This window comes from Heloderma suspectum, chromosome W (assembly GCF_057233095.1).
Source record: "Heloderma suspectum isolate Gila_16-S chromosome W, 16-S_ref, whole genome shotgun sequence".
In the NCBI taxonomy this organism is placed as follows: Eukaryota; Metazoa; Chordata; class Lepidosauria; order Squamata; family Helodermatidae; genus Heloderma; species Heloderma suspectum.
In genome coordinates this window covers 52928421-52946083 of record NC_139475.1, presented here as the reverse complement: position 1 = coordinate 52946083, position 17663 = coordinate 52928421, and the positions used below count along the sequence as shown (strand labels likewise).

The following is a 17663-nucleotide window of genomic DNA, read 5'->3' as shown; positions in this document are numbered from 1 at the left end:
CACAAGAGGCCACGTTTTGTACGGTACTTCGGGGGGGGGGATAAAAGGCATTCCTGCAGAAGTGCATTCCTATGTGGGCCCTGGAGGTTTGCGCGCATCACCCCCTGTTTTCTTTGCGCTTTTGCGGGGAGGACGTTGCTGAGAAGCTCGGTGGCTCCGATCCGAAGCCCGTGGAACAAAACGGGGGAGGGACCACGGGCCTGAAGGAACTTCCCCGCCTGAAGAGGAAGCAGCTGTTTGCGGTTTTACCCAGGAAAAGAGAAGTGAGACCAGGCTGCGTCTTGGGGGGTCTAATCTGGGCAGGAGGGCGTGAGGGGGCTTCATGGGGCCGGGGGCTTTCCTGCCGAGGCGGCTGCGGCGTGGCTTGGCTGGCTGGGCGTGCACACGCACGCCCCCAGCTCCGATCTCGACAAGCAGGGGTCTGGAACCGTTCTTTCAAGGTTCAGAGCGTCAGAGAATAGGAGGGCTGGAAGGGGCCTCGGAGACCATCCAGCCCAGCCCCCTGCTCAGTGCAGAGCTCCAAGCCAGAGCATCCCTATAGAATGCTCCTTTCCCTATAGAATGCTCCAGCCTCCTTCAAGTGTGGTGTCCAGAACTGGACCCAGCACTCCAGATGCGGCCTAACCAGTGCTGAGTAGAGGGGAACTAGGACTTCCCAGGATTTGGAAGCGATGCTTCTATTCATGCAGCCCCAAATCGCATTTGCCTTTTTTGCAGCCACATCACATTGTTGGCTCATCTTCAGCTTGTGCTCGACAACAATGCCGAGATCCTTCTCGCTTGTAGTGTTGTTGAGCCGCGTCTCCCCCATCTTGTAACTGTGCAGTTGGTTTATTTTTCCGAGGTGCAGAACTTGGCATTTCTCCCTATTAAATGTCATTCTGTTGTTTTCTGCCCAGCGCTCCAGTCTATCCACATCACTTTGAATTTTGTTTCTGTCTTCCAAAGTATTAGCTCTCCCGCCCAATTTTGTGTCATCTGCAAATTTCATCAGCATTCCCTGCCCCTCCTCCCCCAAGTCATTAATAAAAGTGTTGAACAGCCCTGGGCCCAGGACTGAGCCCTGCGATACCCCACTTGTTCCCTCTCCCCGGTTTGAGAAGGTCCCATTGAGAAGCACTCTTTGAGTCCGATTCTGCAGCCAACTGTGGATCCACCTGACTGCTGTTTCTTCTGGCCCACTTTGAGCTAGTTTGCTCACCAGGAGATCATGGGGCACTTTGTCAAAGGCTTTGCTGAAGTCGAGGTATATGATGTCCACAGCATTCCCACGGTCCACAAGGGAGGTTCCCTGATCAGAAAATGAGATCAGATTCATCTGGCAGGACTTGTTCTTGACAAATCCATGTTGGCTTCGAATCATCACGGCATTGTTTTCAAGTTGCTTGCAGATGGATTGCTTTATCATCTGCTCCAGAATTTCCCCAGGGATTGATGTCAGACTGACTGGTCTGTAGTTCCCAGGTTCCTCCTTTTAACCCTTTTTGAAGATGGGGACAACATTAGCCCCCCTCCAGTCATCTGGCACTTCCCCCGTCCTCCATGATTTCTCAAAGAGAATAGACAGCGGTTCTGAGAGTTCTTCCGCCAGTTCCTTTATTACTCTAGGATGCAGTTCATCTGGCCCTGGAGATCTGAACTCATTCAAAGTCATTAGGTGTTCCCTGACCATATGCCTGTTGATCTCAAGCTGCAATCCTGCCCCTTCAGCTTGCACTTCGCCTTTGCCAGGGGGCTCATAGGCCCTCTTTTGGGAGGAGACTGAGCCAAAGTAGGAATTGAGCACCTCTGCCTTTTCTTTGTCATCTGTTATCATTTTGCCATCCTTGTTTAATAGCTGAACCACCATTTCTTTCCTCTGCCTTTTACTTTGCACGTAGCTGAAGAAAGCCTTTTTGTTGCTTTTAGCCTCCCTCGCCAACCTCAGCTCATTTTCAGCTTTAGCCTTCCTGACGCCGTCCCTGCAGTTCTGTGCTACCTGCCTGTACTCTTCCTTTGTCACTTGGCCTTCTTTCCACTTCCTATATGTGCCCTTTTTTGTTTTCGGGCCATCCCTAAGCTTTTTGTGATGCCACATTGGCTTCTTCTGTTGTCTTCCACCTTTTCTTCTTGTTGGAATTGCTTGTGATTGTGCCTTGAGAATTTCCTTTTTTAAAAGCTCCCACCTATCTCAGACTCCTTTTCTCCTTAGGGTCACTTGCCATGGGACCTTACTGATCATTGTTCTGAGTTTATGAAAATCAGCTTTCCTAAAATCCAGGGCACGCGTTTGGCTACACTCGGCTTTTGATTCCCTTAGAACCAAGAACTCAAGTACAACATGGTCGCTTTCCCCCAGAGTTCCTGTAACTGCTACTTTATCCACCAAGTCATCTCTGTTGGTTAGGATCAAGTCAAGGATAGCCGATCCTCTAGTTCCTTCCTCTACTTTCTGTAGGAGGAAGTTATCCGCCACACAAGTCAGGAATTTCCTGGAGGGGCCATGTTTTGCAGAATTTGTCTCCCAACAAATATCGGGGAAATTGCAGTCCCCCGTTACTACTACATCATGCTTCCTTAGAACATTGGCTGTTTGCTTTTCAAAAGTTTCATCCTCGCCTTCTCCTTTATCAGGTGGCTGGTAGTAGACTCTGACCCTCAGGTTCCTTTTATTCTTTGCTCTATTTATTTTGATCCAGATGCTCTCGATGGGGCTACCAAGCTCATCCTCCTGTATTTCTGTGCAGAGATATGTATTTTTCACATACAGCGCAACCGCACCTCCCTTTCTGTTCCTCCTCTTCTTTTTGAACAAGCTATATCCTTCAGTTGCTGTATTCCAGTCACGAGAGTCATCCCACCAAGGCTCAGTTCCCCCTATCAAGTCATGATTTCCCTCCTGTGTTACGAGTTCAAGTTCATTCCGTTTGTTTCCCATCCTATGGGCATTAGTGTATCAGCATTGAAGACCACATGCTTCGTAATCTGGCTTTCTTCCTATGGATCTTCCTTCCGCTGGTTTCCAAGTGTGTTTCTTTTCCGAAGTCCTACTTGGATGACCTTGGTGCCCGGTGAGAATCCGTGGAAAACAGCCTTCCTTTGGGGCAACATGAGCAGGTCTTCAAATCCTGCGAACGCTGTATGAATAATAAAGTACAGCTGCGGGAGGTCAGCTAGATACCTGCTTTGTTCATGCCTGTCATGATGTTTAAAGATAAGAATAACGGATACTCTGAAATAAAGGACGCTTGCCAAAGGAGAGGAACGGCTCCCAAGCCAACAGTATTCGAGGGAAACCCCGTGATCGTCCTGCTCAGAATGGGGCTGGTGCAAACTAACACCGTGGCTGAGAGATCGAGGTTTGAGCAAGGCCCATCCCAAGTGACATCGCACCGCACCAGCCCTCATCAATCCTCTGGGTGGCCCTGCAAAACTGACTCGGGGGGGGGGGGGGACACCAAAGGCACCCCTCTCCCAGGGTGCTATTTATCCGGGCCGGCCCTCACACCTCCCAGAAATGGCCATTGGATTTTATCCATTTATTGCATTTATATCCCACCTTTTCCCCTCTTGCAAGGGACCTAAGGCAGCTTACACTGTTGTCCTCCTCTCCATTTTCACACCAACAACCCTGTGAGGTAGGTTGGGCCGAGAGTCTGTGACTGGCCCAAAGTCCCCCAGGGAGCTTCCATGGCTGAGTGGGGACTCGAACCCAGGTCTCCCACACAGAGCAGAGTCCAAGTGCCGCTGGGCAGTCCGTCATCGACACGTGCTCCAGAGGAGCGGCAAATCTGGCTGCCTCCAGTGTCTTGGGCCCTGGCACTGAGTGGCCTTTCATGAGCAGGCCTCCCGTGTTGAGTAGCCTCGGTAACCCATCGTTCAGGCTCTTTTCGGGCTGCTCCCCCAGTCACCGGAAGTTGGATAGCCACCTGTCGGGGATGCTGTGATTCGGACTCCTGCATCAAGCAGGGGGTTGGGCTAGATGGTCTTACAGGCCCCTTCCCACCCTACCAGTCTGTGATTCTATAGGGATGCTTCGGCTTCAAGACGAGGCTGGACAGCCGCCTGTCAGGGATGCTGTGACTCGGACTCCTGCATCGAGCAGGGGGTTGGGCTAGATGGTCTCGTTGGCCCCTTCCAACCCTACTATTCTAGGATCCTATGATTTGGGGTCGGGCTTGAGGGTCTCACAGGCCCCTTCCAATCCTCGCAGGCTGCTAGGCTCCAAGCACGAGAGTGACATGCCGTCAGTCAAACGCGAGGGTCTCCGCCCAGCGGGTGTGCAGTCGAAAAGGACGCTGCACACGAGGACCAAGGAACGTGGAGGGCAAAGGAAAATAGGCCGGCGGCTTGGCGTGGCTCTCGCATCTCCTGGGATGGCAGCTGCGGGTGACCGATCAGTGGACCACGGATCTGATCTGCTGATGCAGGGCTCCTCGCATCTCCTGACCGAGAATTCCTTTAATGGCGTGTGGTTTGGGGCGGCGGCTTGCCCAGGTTGCCCTCTGACTGCCACCGTGGAGCAGGGAACGCCTGGGTCTTTTTAATATTTATAATAATATTTATAATAATAATTAAATTTCTTAATCGCCCATCTGGCCACCCTGGGTGATGTCCGATAAGACAACGGTTTAAAACCCTCCAATTCCACATTAAAGCATCGGATTTCTCAAAATACCTGAACCCACCCCAAATGCCTGCCTGAACAGCCACGTTTTGGGGGGGAGAGGGGGGCCGGCGTGCGTGTGTGCAGGGCCTGAGTCCCCCCAGCAGACGCCCGGTCGCTCTGGGGCCAAAGGGCTTGTGCCCTCCTCTGCCCCACAAGGCCCAGGAAATCAGCCAAGGCATTGGACATTTATTAGGTATTTATTGCCTTTACAGCCTGCCTTTTCCCCTCTTGCAAGGAACCCCAGGCGGCTTGCGTTCTCCTCCTCCTCTCTGTTGCATCCTCGCAACAACAACCCTGTGAGGTAGGTTGGGCTGAGAGCCTGGCCCCAAGGCCCCCAATGAGCTTCCACGGCCGAGTGGGACTCAAACCCGGATCTCCTGGCTCCCAGACCAGCACTCTCGCCACACCGGCGCGGGACTTGTCGTGGGTTGCACTGAAAGCCTCGCATGGACATTGGTGAAATGGCAGGCGGGGCCATTTCAAGGCCGTGTGGCAGAGGGAACTTGTGGCGATCGAGCAAAGCTGGTGCCTGTTATTACATCGAAATGTGGCCTGTTTCTCCCCGCACTTTGCCCCAGTACTTTGGGAATCCAGGATGAGGAGAGACAAAGGGAGCTCCCCCAAGGATGCCCCGTTCACGGCCTTCATCGGCCCAACCAGCCGGGGCTGTTCCCCGCAGCCATGCGACTCTCCCCCAGCTTGGGATGCAAAGCAGGAAGCGAGCAAATCTCTCGGCCTGGTTTCTTATTTCTTTATTTACAATATTTATCTAGCGCTGCACATCCGAAGATCAGGGATGCTCTGACTTGGAGTCCTGCACTGAGCAGGGGGTTGGACTGGATGGTCTCATAGGCCCCCTCCAACCGTACTATTCTGTGATTCTATAGGGATGTTCTGACTTGGACTCCTGCACTGAGCAGAGGGTTGGACTCGATGGTCTTACAGGCCCCTTCCAACCCTGCTTTTCTAGGATTCTGCCATTCTATGAAAGTGGAATTTTCCATGGGTCCACGTGGAACTGCCAGGAACATGCCCTCCGATGAGCTCAGTGACCAGGCAGGCTGGTAGAGAAGGAGGCTCTCTTTCAGGTGTCTCGGTCCTGAGTTTTTGAGGGGACCAGAACCACACCAGTCCCAAAACCTTGGACCTGGCCCGGGAGCGAATCTGCAACCAGTGCAGTCCCCTCTGCAGAGGACTTCATGCTGGAAAGGGGCAGCCCCACATACAGCGCATTGCAGCAGTCCAGTCTTGGGTCACTGATGCCTGTCTTACTTTTTCATCCCATCTGCACGTTGCTTCCTAACATCTCTTTGTCAGCCAGCGGAGGAAATACAGGGACAGGGGCAACGTTGCTCTGCAAGGGGGACCTATTGGAGACGGTGCTGACAGGGAGGTGGGGGGCTCTCCCACACTGGAGGCATTCAGGATGAGGCTGGGCAGCCATCTGTCGGGGATGCTGTGGCTTGGAGGCCTGCCTTGAGCAGGGGGCTGCACTGGATGGTCTTATAGGTCCCTTCCAACCCTAGGAATCTACAAAGCTGGGCAGCCATCTGTCGGGGATGCTCTGGCTTGGAGTCCTGCCTTGAGCAGGGGGCTGGACTGGATGGTCTTATAGGCCCCTTCCAACCCTAATATTCTGTGATTCTACAAAGCTGGGTAGCCATCTGTCGGGATACTCTGGCTTGGAGGCCTACCTTGAGCAGGGGGTTGGACTGGATGATCTTATAGGCCCCTTCCAACCCTACTTTTCTAGGATTCTACAAAGCTGGGCAGCCATCTGTCAGGGATGCTCTGGCTTGGAGGCTTGCCTTGAGCAGGGGGTTGGACTGGATGGTCTTATAGGCCCCTTCCAACCCTCCTATTCTAGGATTCTACGAAGCTGGGCAGCCATCTGTCGGGGATGCTGTGGCTTGGAGGCCTGCCTTGAGCAGGGAGCTGGACTGGATGGCCTTATAGGCCCCTTCCAGCCCTACTCTTCTAGGATTCTATGGTCCCATGACAGACTGAGGCCGGGCGGGTAAATAAATGGCAGACGTGCTGGCTTGCATCGCCTGTGTTTGCGGTCTTGTTCGCTCCACATTCTCCAACGCATGCGAACTCATGCCCAGCCTCCATACGCCCATGAAGCAGCGAGAACTGAAACTGTTTGCTCAGGAATAGGTCCATGACCTTTCCCCGGGGCTCGCCAGATAGCGCCCGGGCTCTGCCCACAAGTCCTTGGTGCCGCTTGCGCAGGACGAGGCAGAAGCTGAGTCATGAGCTGCCGGAGAGGAAAAACAGGTTGCCCAGAGCAGGAAGAGGGCGGGCACGGGCCACCCGGCGAGACCTGCCTTTTCCTCCGCAGACCTCGGCAGGCCCCGCACCTCACTTGGCCATGGGTCCTTGGCTCCTGCTGGCCGCTTGCACCCTCTGGGCGGGCGGCGTGGGCGGCCACACTGCCTGCCGCTTCCCACCGCAGCTGTGGTGCAGCTCCGCGGAGATCGCCAAGGTGTGCGAGGTAAGGGGGAGAGGCAGGAGGCCGGCAGGCCGAGAGATGTGCCGTCCCGGTGTGCTCCCAGAGATGCCCGCAGTTTGGACATCACTGTTGCTGTGATGATGATGCTATTTATTTATACCCCACCGTTTTCCCCGGACCGGGACACAAGGTGGCTTGCAAACGTGAAAACCAACGTCATGCAACGCATGCGAACAATTAAAATTGAATTAAGGCATGATGGCAGCATTTCGAGACGGCACCCGCCGGGTCCAGCTCTGTCCCAGAGACCTGCTGGAACAGGGCTGTCGTAGCCAGAAGTACATCAAGGAGGGAGCCGTGGGAAGGGCGTTGTGCAGCCGCGGGGTGGCCCCCGAGAAGGCCCTCTCCCGGCCTCCCCCTGGACGAGCCCGTGACAGTGGTGGGACGGAGAGAAGGGCCTCCCCAGAGGGTCTCCGGACATGGGCAGGCTCATGAGGGAGGACACGGTCTTTCAGATGAGCTGGACCGGAGCCGTATCGGGCTTCATAGGGCACAGCCAGACATGCAATGGGCTGTGTACTTAGGCAATCTGGGGAGATGTCTGCGGGTTTCTTAACCACAGAGGATCAGCCGGAACAGCTCCCTGCGGCCTGAGCAACCCCAGAGCAGCCTCACAAGGGCAGAACGGAACGCTGGCCTCTTTCCGGGGATGGTGGCGCGATTTGGCTCCCGCCCTCGAGCCCCGCGGCCCAGCTGCCCAAATGCTGGTCTTTTTCAGCTGGCCTTTGCAAGGATGTGGGGTGCCTGTTTGACTGCTTTCAGGTCCTTGTGCTTTGGGGGGCGGTTCAAGGTTGAAATGGTTTGGATGGCTTTTTTAGTGAATAAAGCAGTCTATACACATTACTAAAAGACAACGAACGGGCAGAGCAAGCACGGGAAAGGACGACTGTGGGGGAAGGCGCCTCTCATCGGGGCTTGTTGTCTTGGGGAAAAGAGAACCCGGGTGGTGGGCGTGAGAAGAGATGCTTCCACGCTCGGCTCGGGCTGGGTGGTGCGGACACAGCGAGCATTTTCTCCGAAGGCCGGAACCCGAGTGTGAGGAGAGCAGTCGGGAAGGGGCAGGCCGGACTCCCTGCGTGCCGAGGGTGCGGGATGTGCTGGCTGAAAGGTGGCCATCTCCCCCAGCTTTCAAAGGTGCGTGGGCCGTTTCGCAGAATGCCGACTGCGCGGAGCCCATGCACACGGCTGCGCTGTTCCATGCTCGGAGTGCCGGATCTGGCCTGATCTCCGAAGCTCGGCACCGTCAGCCCTGCTTAGTCCTTGGGCGGGAATCAGGCTTCCTGCACGGAGCAGGGGGTTGGGCTGGATGGTCTTGAAGGACCCTTGTGTAGCCACCGTAGCTCTGTCCAAGCTGGGGTCGCAGATCCCCCCATCCACCCCTTTTGCAGGCATGCAGCGGCAGAGAACAGGGCTGGGCTCCGTGGTCCTCCCCAGGGAGCCCGTCCTCAGGGGGCCGAGAGCCCAAACCAGAGCTGCTGGAGGGCAGGAAAAGAGAAGTGAGAAAAGCAGGCAGCATGGGACAAATGTGGGTCACGCACAAAGACTCCCCCCGCCCCCCTTTTTTAAGGGGCTTTCCTCGATGGAAGGGGAAGTTTGGGGAGCCTAGGCCTTTCCAAGCAAAGGCTGGAAGGAGTACAGTGGTCAGGGTACTGTTGGGGTCTCTGGGGGGGCTATCCGTTGCCAGAAGGGCGATCCGTTGGCAGCCTCTGCTGCTCCTGGGTGGGGCCGCCCCGTGGAAAGCCCCAGCAGGGTGGGAGGCAAATGGTCGCCTGGCAGGAAGCCCCCCCACTTTCGCTTCCCTCAAGGAGGGCAGCAGAGGAAGCAGGGTGGGTGGATGCGGTCCGGGGTTGGGGAGCCGTGATGGCGTCCTCTTCGTGGTTCCCTGCGCCCAGCCACCCATGCGCCCATGCCTTCCCCTGCACGCTGTCTTTGGCCATACAGTTCGATAATGTTAGACGCTGGACTGGCTTGCCTTATGCAGCTTGGGGGACGGGGGACAGCGCTTAGTCCCCTCCTCTCGTGAACCGAACTGTCCATGGTTTAAAAGGGGTTTAGAATCGTAGAAGAGTAGGGTTGGAAGGGGCCTACAAGGCCATCAGGTCCAGCCCCCTGCTCAATGCAGGAATCCAGGTCAGGGAGGGTTCTCACACTTCTGACCCCCCTTGAGCGGGCCGGGACTTCTCAAGGGTGGGACCAAGGGTGGCTGCTTCCCAATCGTCGGAGAGCAAAATGCAGGGCAAGAAAAACAGGGCGTCTATAGGGTGGGGATGGGCAGTGCAGGGGGGGGGGATTCCTGGCTCTTGCAAACCAAATCGAATTTCTGTGTGTTGCTTTACCCATCTAAATGCTGGTTAGAGGAGTTCAGGACCCAATCTCAGCCCTTCAGTCTGAATATCAGCCAACTGTGTGATGTGGCTGCAGAAAAGGCCAATGCAATTTTTAGGTTGCGTCAGTAGAAATAGCGTGTCAAAATCATGGGAAGTCATAGTTCTACTCTATTTGGTGCCGGTCAGACCTCACCCCGACAACCGTGCCCAGTCCTGGACACCACAATTTGGGAGATTGGGCAAATTGAGCTGATCACAAGCTGAATTTGAGCCAACTGAAGCTGAACCCTGACAAGACCGAGGTACTTTTGGTGGGAGACAAGAGGAGGCTGGGGGATGCTGACCTGGTGTTGAATGGGGTACGGCTACCCTTGAAAGACCAGGTCCGCAGCCTGGGGGTCATTTTGGACTCCCAGCTGTCCATGGAGGCTCAGGTGTCAGCTGTGAGCCGGACAGCGCTGTATCAACTCCATCTGATACGGCGGCTGCGCCCCTTCCTTCCCGGCCATCTGCTCCCATCGGTAGTACATGCCCTGGTCTCCTCTCGTTTAGACTACTGTAATGCACTCTATGTGGGGTTACCCTTGAAGACAGTTCAGAAGCTGCAGCTGGTACAGAACGCGGCGGCTCGCCTGATTAAAGGCAGCCGCCGGCGAGATCACATCACTCCAGTGCTGAAGGAGTTGCACTGGTTACCAGTTGTTTTCCGGGCCAAATTCAAGGTGTTGGTTTTGACCTTTAAAACCCTATGTGGTTCCGGCCCAGCCTATCTTAAGGAGCGCCTCCAGCAACACCAGACAGGCCGCTTAACAAGATCAGCCTCGGATGGCCTTCTCTCTGTCCCATCAGCCAGGACAGCTAGACTGGTGGGGACGAGGGAGAGGGCCTTCTCTGTGGTGGCCCCCACTCTGTGGAACTCCCTCCCTAGGGAACTCCGTCATGCCCCCTCTTTAATGAGCTTCCGTCGTGCATTAAAAACGTGGTTGTTCAGGCAGGCATTTGGGGTGGGTTAGGGTATTTTTTTTAAAAAAAAATTATGGTAAAATTTTATTGTTTTAAATTGTTTTATGGTGGGTTGTACATCACCCAGAGTGGCTGGGTGACCAGTCAGATGGGCGATTAATAAATTTAATAAATAAATAAATAAATAAAACTATGTGATGTGGCTGCAAAAAAGGCCAATGCAATTTTTAAGTTGCGTCAGTAGAAATAGCATGTCAAAACCATGGGAAGTCATAGTTCTACTCTATTTGGCACTGGTCAGACCTCACCCCGACAACCGTGCCCAGTCCTGGACACCACAATTTGGGAAACTGGGCAAATTGAGTTGATCACAAGCTGAATTTGAGCCAACGGTGTGATGTGGCTGCAAAAAAAGCCAATGCAATTTTAGGTTTAGTTTTCCCATGATTTTGAAAAGATATTTCTACTGATGCAACCTATAATCGCATTGGCCTTTTTTGCAGCCTCATCACCCCATTGGCTCATCTTCCGCTTGTGATCAGCTCAGTTTGTCTAATTTCCCAAATTGTGGCATCCAGGATCATGGAAAGTCATAGTTCTGCTCTATTGGCGCTGGTCAGACCTTAGCCCAAGGACCGTGCCCAGTCCTGGCCACCACGATTTGGGAAATTGGACAAATTGAGTTGATCACAAGCGGAAGATGAGCCAACGGGGTGATGTGGCTGCAAAAAAGGCCAATGCAATTTTTAGGTTGCGTCAGTAGAAACAGCGTGTCAAAATCATGGGAAGTCACCGTTCTACTCCATTTGGCGCTGGTCAGGCCTCACCCCGACGACCGTGCTCAGTCCTGGATACCACAATTTGGGAAATTAGATTGGAACGAGCTCAGAGAAGGGCAACGAAGATGATCAGAGGACTAGAAACTCAGTCCGGCAAGGAAAGAGGGACGGAACTGGCTATGTTAAGCTTGGGAAGAGGAGACCGCGGGGGCGATGAGAGCGCCTCTCCCGTCCCTGCAGGGTTGTCGCCACGCAGAAGCGGGCTGCATCCTGTTTGCGGCCATCCCAGGCCGCAGGACGTGGAAGAACGGGCTGCAGGCACAGGCAGGCAGATTTGGGATGGGCGTCAGGGGGAGCGGCCTAGTGGTCAGAGCAGTCTAGCCGGCGAGCATGGCCCATGGGAGGTGCAGCCTGGCACCCCTGGGGGCCACGGACGGCGTGCAGGAGCCAGGGGGACGAGAGCTGGCTTCGGGGCCGACCCCCCGATGCTGCCACATACCTGTCTCCCTTGCAGGCAGAGAAGCACTGCGCCTTGCAGGCCGCCTCCAGGCCCTCCCGAAAGGCTGCCCCGGTGGCCATCAGCCTGTACTACGAGAGCCTCTGCTCCGCCTGCCGCGCCTTCCTGGTCCTGGAGCTGATCCCCACCTGGCTCATGCTGCACGACATCCTGAACATCACGCTAGTCCCCTACGGGAACACCAAGGTAGGGCCACGCTCCGGACCACGTGCCCGGGCGGGGGGCTGGGGAAGGGGGAGGCTTGGCCTGACCTGGCCCATGCCCCTCTCCCGCTTGCCCCCTTGCAGGAGATCAAGGGGCCCACGAGATGGGAGTTCGAGTGCCAGCACGGCAAGGATGAATGCCTGGGCAACATGATGGAGGTATGCTGCCGGTCCCGAAGGGGGCCCGAGCCAAGAGCTCCGTGGGGCTGGGGGGCCCTTTGGGGAGGCATTTCCTCGGGCCAGGGCTCAGCCCCCCACAGCCGGGGCCTGTGCGAGAAAGAGCGAGAAAGGGAGGTAGATTTGGGAAGGGCGGCAAGTCGGGCAATGGCCCGCCCGCAAGCGGTGGGACGGGCGAATCCGTTCCCGCTTTGCCGGCGCTAGCATCTTTCGGGCAAATTGTAACCCGCGTCCTGCGGCCCGCCCTTCCCAGCTCTGCTGCCCCACCATCGGGGTTTTCTTGGGGGCTCTTCCCGTCACTCCGTTTTTGAGGGTTCGGAGCCGGCAGAGCTGGGTTCGAGTGCCCAGGCCAGGTGCGGCCTGGCGGCCCAGCCCGCCTCGCCGGGTTGTCATTGTGAGGCTAGAACGGGGGGGGGGGGGTCATGTACGCCGCCTTGGGCTCCTTGCAAGAGGGGGAAAGGCGAAGCACTAATGCAGTGCCATCAAAAGCTGACCTGAGGTAGCCAGGTGTCCTCCTTTCCAGAGGCTAGGAAAGGACAGTCCTCTACCAGAAGGCTCCTCTCTTTCCCAGACCGCCCAGGCCAGGCTTGGTTTGAGAAGAAAGCCTCCTGGGGGGCCAGGTGCCCGCCTTGACCAAGGGCGGTTCTCTCTGCCAAGGGGCCTTCTCTCGACTGGGCTGTCCAGGCCCCATCTGGCGTAAAGAGACAGGCCCATGCCGCAGGGTGGCCAGCTGTCCTACACTGGAGGGCTGGCAGAAGGCGCCGTCCGTTCGGCGGGCTGAGCAGGCCCACCCCGGTCTCCCGGCCGGCGCAGGCTTCTGCGCAGAGCTGGGTCACGGCTCCTCGGTGTTCGCCCAGGCGCAGGTGTTGGCGGTTGCGCACGGGGGTCCTCCTGCCTGGCGCACGGGGGTCTCCCCTTCTCCTGCTTGCCACGTGTCTCCCCAGGCCTGCGGCATCGCCCTGCTCCCCCCACCGCTGTACCACCTGATGCTCGTCTTCTGCATGGAGTCCAGCAGCAACGTCACCCAGAGCCTTGGAATGGTGCGTCCCCCCGCTTCTGTGCCCACCTTGGCCTGCTCGGCCGTGCAGCGCAGGCCAGCTCCTGTGTGCCTCTGTCACATGTGGCCGACGCCTGCTTTCGCCCCCGAGAGGGAGGCTCCATGCCTAGGCTCTGTTGGTGCCACAGAGCTCCTAGGATCACCGGGCTGGAAGGGGCCTGCGAGGCCATCAAGCCCAACCCCTGCGCCAGCCATCAGGGCCACGAGGTCCCAAGCTGGGGCAACATCTTCCACGGCATTTTCAGGCAATTCTCTGTGCGCATCTCTTGATGGGGCTGGACTAGATGGTCTCGCGCGCCCCTCCCAACCCTACTGTTCTACGCTTCCATGATAACCCGGGTTTAAATTGGCCCGGAAGCCCCCGTGGGTGTCTTTGTGGGGAAGAAAGGTGGGCTATGCCCAGCTCCCTTTCCATCCTCAGGCAAAACACTTCGGCCGGTGGGAAGTGGAAGGGAAGGGAAGCGAGAGAGTGTTATATTCACAAGCTGGGGATCTGGGCCAGTGCCGGGGGGCTGGCATGGTGCAGCCCCTGCCAAGGCCCCACACCCCAGCAGAGCCCCCCCCCGAGTCACTCCTCCTCGTCTTCCCCATGGCAACCCACATACGAGCCTCGGAGCAGCCCTGCTGGATCTGACCCCGGGTCCATCCATCCAGTTCACACAGTGGCCGACCCGCAGGAAACCCACACGAGTGGAACAGCAGCCTCCCGCCCATGCTCCCCAGCAACTGGGGTAGATCGGCTCACTGCCTCTGGTAGTGGAGGGAGCCCCGAGCCGTGAGGGCTAGTAGCCAGTGATAGCTGTCTCCTCCAGGGCTTTGCCCGACTGCTTCGAAAGCCATCCAAATGGGTGGCCATCGCCGCATTCTGGGGCAGCGAGTTCCACAGGCCAACCTGCCTCTTGCTCCGGCGAGGGGGAGGAACAGGGGACGCACTCGCGGAGGGAGGAGGGCCCCCCCGAAACCTGGACTGGCACCGCTGGGGAGAATTTCAGATGGCGTGCTCGGTTTACAAAAGAAGTCAGGGTGGGAAGCATGGCCTAGCGGTTGGAGGGGATGTACCCGCAGGCATCCCAGCTTCAGGCGCTCCAAAATCCGCTTCCCCCGGGGTAGGATCCCACTGCATTTGTGCTCTCCGGGGCACTACAGAAGGCAGAACCGGTATCTCGACCCCGGGGGGTGGACTGACATGGGCTGCTCTGCAATTCCAGTGCATGAAGCTGTACTTTCCCGACATCCCCATGGACAACATCACTGCCTGCGTGAGCGGAGACCTGGGCAATCAGCTCATGAACAAGTATGCCCAGCGCACCGCGGCCCTGCAGCCCCCGCACGAATACGTGCCTTGGATCGTCGTCAACGGGGTAAGCGCTGGCTGGGAGGGGGGAGAGGCCTCCCCGACATTTGCCCAAACATGAGCCCACAAGGTGACGTGGCTGCAAAAAAGGCAAACGCGGTTTGGGGTGGCAGGGATGGAGACGCAGCTTCCGAATCCCAGGCAGCCCTGGCCTCCCCCCTGCTCAGCCCTGGCCAGGCCTCGTCTGGAGGGCTGGGTCCCGTTCTGAGCCCCGCAATTGAAGGAGGACACGGGCAAACTGGAGAGGGCTCAGAGGAGGGCATGGAGCAGGGGGTTGGACTAGATGGCCTCGCAGACACCTTCCAACTCGGCTATTCCAGGATCCCACGGGGATGCTCTGACTTCCCGCTCCTTTCCCCTAGAAACACACCGAGGATCTTCAGGAGCAAGCGCAAGCGGGCCTCTTCCAGCTGGTCTGCAGCTTGTATCAGGCAAGCCTCCCCCCTCCTTGGGGGTCCCCTCCTGGCTGCCCCTCCTGGACAGAGGCAAGGGGGGTCCGTCCTGCCGGCGGGCCGTTCCCGGTCTCGCCCCGCCGGCCCTGTTTGCGGGCCGTGCCCAGATGAGCCCCCTGGCGCGTGCCTCTGCTGTTCTGACCATTGCCCCCTTCTGCCCTTGCAGGGAGAGCTGCCGCCCGCTTGCCAGGATCCAAAGAGCCAGGCGGCAAAGAGCCAGGAGGCAAAGAGCCAGGATCCAAGGAGCCAGGATCCAAAGAGCCGCGCTCCCCTCCCTCACTTCCCAGGGGATAGCTGCTTGAAAATGTAACCCCAGCCCCCAGCCCACCCCCCTGCATTCGGGGCACAGGGTGGCCTCTTCTGGCCCAGGCTCCGGCGCTCCGCATCAGAGGAGGGGACCACCGATGCCCTTCTCCTGCCTGAGGCGGATCAGAGGAACGCGCTCCCTGCCGTCGCCCCGGCTGTGTCCTCGCCCGGTGGAACTCCCCGCCACAGGGCAGAGTCCCGGTCTGGGCCCTCGCGAAAGCCACGGGGCAGCCGCCAGACGTTTGGGGGACCAGCTGCACCCTCCCACTTCTCGGGCTGCTGTGGCAGGGGGGTTGCTCGCCCCCTGGACTCCTGCCCTGCTGTTCCCAGACAATCCCATTGTCCCCGCCAGCATTACGCCCCTCACTGATTGCGCCCCCACATGGAAATCCTGCTGTCAGAAACAAAGAGTGGTCTCTTCTTTGGGCCCAAGGGTCGTCTCCTTTTGTTCAGGGGTGGTGTGTCCAGGGGCGGGGGGGAGAAAGCTTTTCCTCGGGGCCAGGCCATGCTGCCTGGTTGGTGCGCCCGGGGAGAGAGGAAGAGCTCGGGGCAGCTGGATCAGGCCCCCCCAAAGCACCCTCTGGCCCGGCGCCCTGTCTCCAATGGTGGACAGCGAGATGCCCCAACGGGACACCTGCAAGGAGGGCGTGAAGGCAATGACACCGCCCCCCGCTTCTCCCCGGCTCCCAGGCAGGCTGTTTCCAGACTGCAGTTTCGTTGTCGGGGCAGGGAGTTGCCCATGCTTGGATCCAGACAGGCTGTCCTTATGCAGAAGTGGCCATTTGGACTCGGGGGTTGGGCTCGATGGTCTCACAGGCCCCTCCCAACCCTGCTATTCTCTGATTCTATAGGGATGCTCTGACTTGCAGCCCTGCCTTGAGCAGGGGGTTGGACTGGATGGTCTCACAGGCCCCTTCCAAACCTATTCTTCTCTGATCCTACGACTGATCAATCTGCCACATTTCTGTGCCGCCCAGCAGCTGAGACTCCCTGGGGTGGTTCATAAAACCAGGGCTGAGACCTCACATTCAGGAATATCGGTAGAGTCTCAAACAAGTGCAAGCAGCCGCAAGGTCACAGCAACCACGGAGGACGCCGCTGTTCGAGGGCCTGAGGCGCCGAACCTCTCTCGGCCCCCGGGCCGCATCCAGGCTGGGAGGAGCTCTCCGGGGTCGCAGGGGGGGGCGGGGGGGCATATTCTGGCGGCGGGAGCTGTCCAAATCCCAGCCTACGTGAGCCTGCCGGTACATGAGCCAGAGGAGAGGCATTGCAAAGGGGAGCTGGGGGGGGGAACCACGCAATCTGTGGCCAGGAGAGGGGAATGGTAGGGTTGGGAGGGGCCTCTGAGACCATCCAGTCCAACCCCCAGCTCCATGCAAGGCTCCAAGTCACAGCATCCCTACAGAATCGGTGAATAGTAGGGTTGGGAGGGGTCTGTGAGACCATCCAGTCCAACCCCCTGCTCAATGCAGGACTGCAAGTCAGAGCGTCCCTATAGAATCAGAGAATAGTAGGGTTGGAAGGGGCCTCTGAGACCATCCAGTCCAACCCCCTGCTCCATGCAGGACTCCAAGTCACAGCGCCCCTACAGAATCAGAGAATAGTAGGGTTGGGAGGGGCCTGTGAGACCATCCATTCCAACCCCCTGCTCCATGCAGGACTCCAAGTCACAGCGCCCCTACAGAATCAGAGAATAGTAGGGTTGGGAGGGGCCTGTGAGACCATCCAGTCCAACCCCCTGCTCAATGCAGGACTGCAAGTCAGAGCGTCCCTACAGAATCAGAGAATAGTAGGGTTGGAAGGGGCCCGTGAGACCATCCAGTCCAACCCCCTGCTCAATGCAGGACTGCAAGTCAGAGCGTCCCTACAGAATCAGAGAATAGTAGGGTTGGGAGGGGCCTGTGAGACCATCCAGTCCAACCCCCAGAAACATGCAAGACACCAAGTCACAGCGTCCCCACAGAATCGGTGAATAGTAGGGTTGGGAGGGGTCTCTGAGACCATCCAGTCCAACCCCCTGCTCCACGCAAGACTCCAAGTCACAGCGTCCCTACAGAATCGGTGAATAGTAGGGTTGGGAGGGGTCTGTGAGACCATCCAGTCCAAGCCCCTGCTCAATGCAGGACTCCAAGTCACAGCGTCCCTACAGAATCGGTGAATAGTAGGGTTGGGAGGGGCCTGTGAGACCATCCAGTCCAACCCCCTGCTCCACGCAAGACTCCAAGTCACAGCGTCCCTACAGAATCATCGGATAGTAGGGTTGGGAGGGGCCTGTGAGACCATCCAGTCCAACCTCCTGCTCCATGCAGGACTCCAAGTCACAGCGTCCCTACAGAATCGGTGAATAGTAGGGTTGGGAGGGGCC

General features: G+C 57.6%; 1 protein-coding gene across 4 annotated transcripts; it reads left to right on the top strand.

Annotated features, from left to right (window-relative positions):
- The first annotated feature begins 54 nt into the window (after positions 1 to 54).
- On the top strand, positions 55 to 15742 carry LOC146334022 (gamma-interferon-inducible lysosomal thiol reductase-like). Of its 4 annotated transcripts, none has more exons than XM_084825217.1 (7): positions 55 to 263; positions 11747 to 11935; positions 12037 to 12111; positions 13074 to 13169; positions 14395 to 14547; positions 14903 to 14971; positions 15159 to 15742. In XM_084825217.1, exons 1-7 carry the CDS (start codon positions 72 to 74, stop codon positions 15300 to 15302), a joined length of 918 nt encoding a protein of 305 aa, XP_084681343.1. In that variant the 5' UTR covers positions 55 to 71; the 3' UTR covers positions 15303 to 15742. The 4 variants fall into 4 exon arrangements, with proteins under 4 accessions (XP_084681343.1, XP_084681342.1, XP_084681344.1 ...); XM_084825216.1 differs by lacking the exon at positions 55 to 263 and adding an exon at positions 6250 to 7136; XM_084825214.1 differs by lacking the exon at positions 55 to 263 and adding an exon at positions 6261 to 7145.
- Positions 15743 to 17663: the final 1921 nt, after the last annotated feature.

What these genes read in the sequence shown, in the direction of transcription:
- LOC146334022 (XM_084825214.1), top strand. Translation starts at nt 6,813, where the DNA reads ATGACCTTTCCCCGGGGCTCGCCAGATAGCGCCCGGGCTCTGCCCACA. An exon ending in TCCCCTACGGGAACACCAAG is followed by an intron (nt 11,936 to 12,036) that starts GTAGGGCCACGC and finishes GCCCCCTTGCAG; the next exon opens with GAGATCAAGGGGCCCACGAG. An exon ending in CTTGGATCGTCGTCAACGGG is followed by an intron (nt 14,548 to 14,902) that starts GTAAGCGCTGGC and finishes CCTTTCCCCTAG; the next exon opens with AAACACACCGAGGATCTTCA.